Here is a 4,705-nt window from a genome sequence, read left to right on the forward strand (position 1 = left end):
AAGCGAAGGAAGAGGAGGAGGAGGAGGAGGAGGAGGAGGAGAAGGAGGGGGAGGAAGAGTTGTTTGAGAGAGCAAAAGAGAGAGATGCTTCATGCATGCAGGACCATGCGGCACAGTGACCCTGGGCACTGGACATGTCCTCATGTCCTCATCAGGGTCCTGCCATCTATCTGGGTCACACTGGGGTTTGAAGCCAACAAGAACCGAAAGTCTCTCTCTGCATTTGCACACTCACCCTTGCACATCTGTAATGAGCCAGAGGCACCAGGATTCAGGGGTCATACCCAGGAAAACGCTGCCTGCTCTGTTCCCGGCCTCACCTGTGTCAGCCCCCTGCTCTGAGCCTTGAGCCATTCACTCTTGGATGCCATTCACTCTTTCAATTTCATGCTAGTTTTCTAATTGTAATCTAAGTGAACGTGCTGTGTATGATAGATGCACTCACACATCCTCAGGAACTGCGTTGTCCTTGAAGGTTCAGCTCCCAACCTTTCCCCATCCCACAGGGGCTGCTGTTCTAAATGGATGAAGACCGAAGGGCCCACCCATGAAACTCAGCATTGGCTTCAGCCTCCTCCGTCCAAATCCTCTGTTCGCCTTTAGTTGCAGGAGTTGGGGGAGCTTTCCTCTGACTTCTGGCCGCCTGCCGAGGTGCTACAACTTGATGCGACCCCACATTTGGCTTTAACTACTCCAGTGCTCAAAAGTCAGGTCCAGTTCCTCCTGTTCTGGTTCCCCAGGGTGCCCAGCCAGTCACAGGTCTGAGAGAGTCAGAAACCCCCTCTTCCTTTCCTTCCAGTCACCACCTTAGCAAGGGTAAAGGGCAAGAGTTGACTTCCTTCCCGTCCTAAGCAGCCACCTCACCTCAAAGCAGCTCTGAGTTTCAGCTGGACAGAATCTTCCCCCTTCTTTCCTTGGCTTGAACAAGTGGTCCGAGGATTCCGTGGACCGAGGCTATCTTTGCTCCTCCTTCCCTGTGGGACAGAGACTGAGTGGAGGGAGGACCATGTGAGAACAGCCACGTCACAATTAAACAATTTCACTTTCCTTTTCCCCCTTACTGCCGAGCTCTGGAGGAAGGGAGGGTCGGGTCAATTGGCAGTTTCTCTTGAAGCTTTCGGAATGCTCCGAGGTGGTGAAAATCTAATCTAAGCCATGTTCAGGGCCCCTGGGACTGAACGGGAGGTGGCAGGAAGAGGCAGTGGACTCAGCAGCAGGTAAATCATTTTCTCCTCTCTTTGTTCCTTGTCTCTGGTAAGGTCAGTGCTTTGGTTTGTTACCTATGGCTGCCCGGCCTCAGCCACAAGTGTTTGAGATGACAAGAAAATTAAGAATTTGGTACAGTTTTCAGTGCAGTAGGTTATCTGACAGGGAACACTCTAGCCCCTTCGCCTCACATCGCCTCCTCATTTCCTCGTTTCTGTCACATAGCTGGGCTGGCACTGGGTGGACTTCTGGCCCGAGAGCTCCAGAGGGAGTGGCCAGTTCTGAGAGGGTCAGTGACCTCTGACCCTCTCAATCTTCTGGTAGGTCTCCCTAATCCACGCTCCAAAAGATGACTCTTCACTAAAGATCTTTTTAGAAAAGTAAAATCCAAGTCAGGTGGCTGGCTGTTGCTAACCTTCTCCCACTTTCAAAGCTGGGGACAGTTCTGTGCTGAGCCCACCAGTGTGGTTTAAGTCAGTCCAGTATCCTTTGATCTTTTTAACCAGTGGAAGAGAAACAAATGAAATCGAATGACTAATTCCAGTAGTTGGGGAGCAGGTATTACTCTTACCCTTTCTTTTTCTGTGCTTGGTTACACATCTGGTTAGAGGATGGTACTCATGTTTTTAAAATTTTATTTACTGGGGCTGGAGAGATAGCTTAGTGGTTAAGAACACTGGTTGTTCTTGCAGAATTCCCGGATTCAAATCCCAGCACCCACATGGCAGCTACCAACTGTCCATAACTCCAGTCCCAGGGGATCAGACAGCCTCTTCTGCCCTCCACAGGCATTGCACGACACGGGTGCACTTACCTACATGCAGGCCATACACGCATACACATAAAATAAAAATAATAAATAAATTCTTTTAAAAAGTTTAAAATTTTATTTATTGTTTTTGTTTTATGTGTATGTTTTGCCTGCATGCCTGTAAGTGCACCCATGCTGTGCAATGATCAAAAAGGTCAGAAGAGGGCATTGGATTCCCTTGGAACTGGAATTACCTATGGTTGTTAGCCCTCCATGTGGGTTCTGGGAATCAAACCCAGGTCCTCCTCGGCAGGAGCAGTCAGTGTTCTTAACCTGATGAACCATCTCTCCAGCCTGGAAACCATATTTTTAAGAATATGAAAGAGGTCTGGATAGATGGTATAGCAGTTAAAAGCATCTACTGCTGCTCTTGTGGAAGATGTGTTCGTTTCCCAGCTCCCATGTGCAGTGGCTCACAACTTCATGTATCTCAAGCTCCAGGGGTCTGATGCCCTTTTCTGAGATTCAAGGGCATCCACACACACACACACACACACACACACACACACACGCACACACGCACGCACACATGCACGCACACACACATCCTTAAAAAACACAAGATGAGAGTGTATGGAAATCCCTCTAGCTGAGAGTGGTCAAGGTGGCTCTGGTCCTGCTGCAGCTCATTAAAGTATCATTTCTCCTGTGAAATTTGGTGGAATTCACTAGAGATGCCAACAGCCAGATGCCAACTCTTGAGCGTGGGGGCTCTTAATTTCTGGTTCAGTTTTTTTTAACCAATACAACTTGTTCCAGTGGTCTATTTGGTAATTTCTATCTTTTAAGAAATTTGGTCATCTGAGTTCATTTCCCAGCAACCTCACAACTTCCTGTAATTCCAGTTCCTGGGAGATCTGATGTCTCTGGCCTCTGCAGGCACCTGCACTCACATGCACACACCCACAGACATACACATACATAATTTTTTTTAATCTTAAAGAAGTTTGGTCATTCTTCCGTCATTAAATCTGCAGGCCTAGGGCTGACTGCAATGGTCCCTCTGCACTTTCAATTTCTGTGAAATTCATGGAACTGACCCTTCCCTTGTTTCTGACATTAGCAGCTTGTGTCTACCTTAAAAATATTTTTCTCATTAGCCTAGCTAGAGATTTAGGAACTTTATTGAGCTTTTCAAAGAATCAGCTTTTGATGAGTTTAATGTTTTCTTATTTCAATGTTATTATTTTCCACTTTGATTTTGGTTTTGTGAGACAGGGTCTCCCTGTAACTCACTATGTAGGCCAGGCTGGCCTCAATTTTTTCCACTTCGATTTTTTATTGCTTCTTTTGTTCTCACTGGGATGAAATCGCTCCTCTTCTTCTAATTTCCTCAGATGAAACAGATTATTCATCTAAATCATTCTTCTTTTCTAATTTATACATTTAATGTTATATATTTCCCCCATGCCCTGCCTTTGCAACATCCCATATGTTTTAAAAGTTGTGTTTTCATTTTCACCTAATTCCAAATATTTAAAAATTTCTCAGAACATTTTTACTCTTCGAACTTTGTTATGTCGTCTCTGAATATCTTGGAACTCTCCAGGTAGCCTTCTGTTACTGATCTGCAGTTTAATTCATTGTGATCTGATAGAACACTTGCTATGATTTTTATTCTTTTAAATTTGTTGTGTTCCGTGGTGCAATTTGTGGTACACCTTACTTAGTAAACGTTCCCGTGCGAGTTTAAGGATTATGTGTTATTCTTTCTTGAATAGAGAATTACATAGAAGTTAGTTAGATCAAGTTGATTGTTGTTGCTGTTCAGGTAAAAAACATGTTGTGTGAGACCTCACCTAGGGAGACATGAACAAACACCTACTCACCCCAGAAAGACAGAAGTCACAATATTACCAAAGTCCAGCTTGGTGAACTAATGAGTTTACTAGGATTACTTATAGGAACAGGGGTGAGGGGTTACTTACAGGAACAAGGTTGAGGGGTTTCTTACAGAGGCTGGATGACTTAAAGACTGCTGCATCACTGAAAAGCCCACCCCAGCCTGGGCGGTGATCTCAAAAGCTGCATCCCTGGTGTTTTCTGCATGGCCTGCAGGCAGCTCAGTGGCCAGGTCGAAGAGTCTGTCTCCAGCAGTCATCCACTACTTCTGCAACCTTGGGGAGGGGTCTTGTGTAGCTCTAAGTTTCAGCTTTTGATTCAGGGGAAATCACTGCACAGATCCACCCTCACCAGTTTCCTGCTTGCTGTATATACCAACTACCAAAAGAGAAATATTGAAGACCCCAGCAGTAGAAATAACTTGTCTGTTTCTCACTTAGTCCTATAAATGTTTGCCCTATTTATTTATCTGTCTATTATCTACTTATTTATTTAATATGTGCTGGGCATCAGACCCATGGCCTCACATGTTAGGCAAACAGTGTGCTACTGAGTTGCACCCCCAGCCCTGTCTCATGCACTTTGATGCTAGTTTCTTGCACACACAATAAAGATGGTGCGTCTCCCTGGAGAACTGACCCCTTTATAATTACATAATGCTCCTTTTAACACTGAGTTTTGCTTGTTCTGAAGTCTGCTTTTCTGAAATTGATACAGCTGCTGTCTTTTGATCAGTTGGTATGGACTCTCTGTCTCTGTTCCTTTATGCGTAACATACTGCATTTTCATATTTAAAGTAACTTTCTTTAAAAAAATATTTTTATTATATTATTTGTGTGTGTGTGT

At 44.8% G+C, this 4,705-nt stretch overlaps 2 protein-coding genes across 5 annotated transcripts in view; one reads left to right on the top strand and one right to left on the bottom strand.

Moving 5' to 3' along the window:
- Window positions 1-989, bottom strand: part of Sp110 (SP110 nuclear body protein) — a 36,786-nt gene extending 35,797 nt beyond the window's left edge. The window contains exon 1 of the mRNA XM_029565928.1: window positions 865-989. The gene's annotated coding sequence lies outside the window, so the exon portion shown is untranslated. The remainder of the gene's footprint in view (window positions 1-864) is intronic.
- A 47-nt stretch (window positions 990-1,036) lies between these two features.
- LOC103738199 (nuclear body protein SP140) overlaps window positions 1,037-4,705 on the top strand; it is a 68,446-nt gene continuing 64,777 nt past the window's right edge. For 2 of the 4 annotated variants that reach the window (XM_017799383.2, XM_017799382.2), the window contains exon 1: window positions 1,037-1,217. In XM_017799383.2, coding sequence (XP_017654872.1) covers window positions 1,156-1,217 — 62 coding nt within the window. In that variant the 5' untranslated portion in view covers window positions 1,037-1,155. The remainder of the gene's footprint in view (window positions 1,218-4,705) is intronic. The other 2 variants (XM_008838058.3, XM_008838060.3) reach the window with 1 other exon arrangement.

Source organism: Nannospalax galili, unplaced genomic scaffold (genome assembly GCF_000622305.1).
Source record: "Nannospalax galili isolate Female #2095 unplaced genomic scaffold, S.galili_v1.0 scaffold1138, whole genome shotgun sequence".
Classification (NCBI taxonomy): Eukaryota; Metazoa; Chordata; class Mammalia; order Rodentia; family Spalacidae; genus Nannospalax; species Nannospalax galili.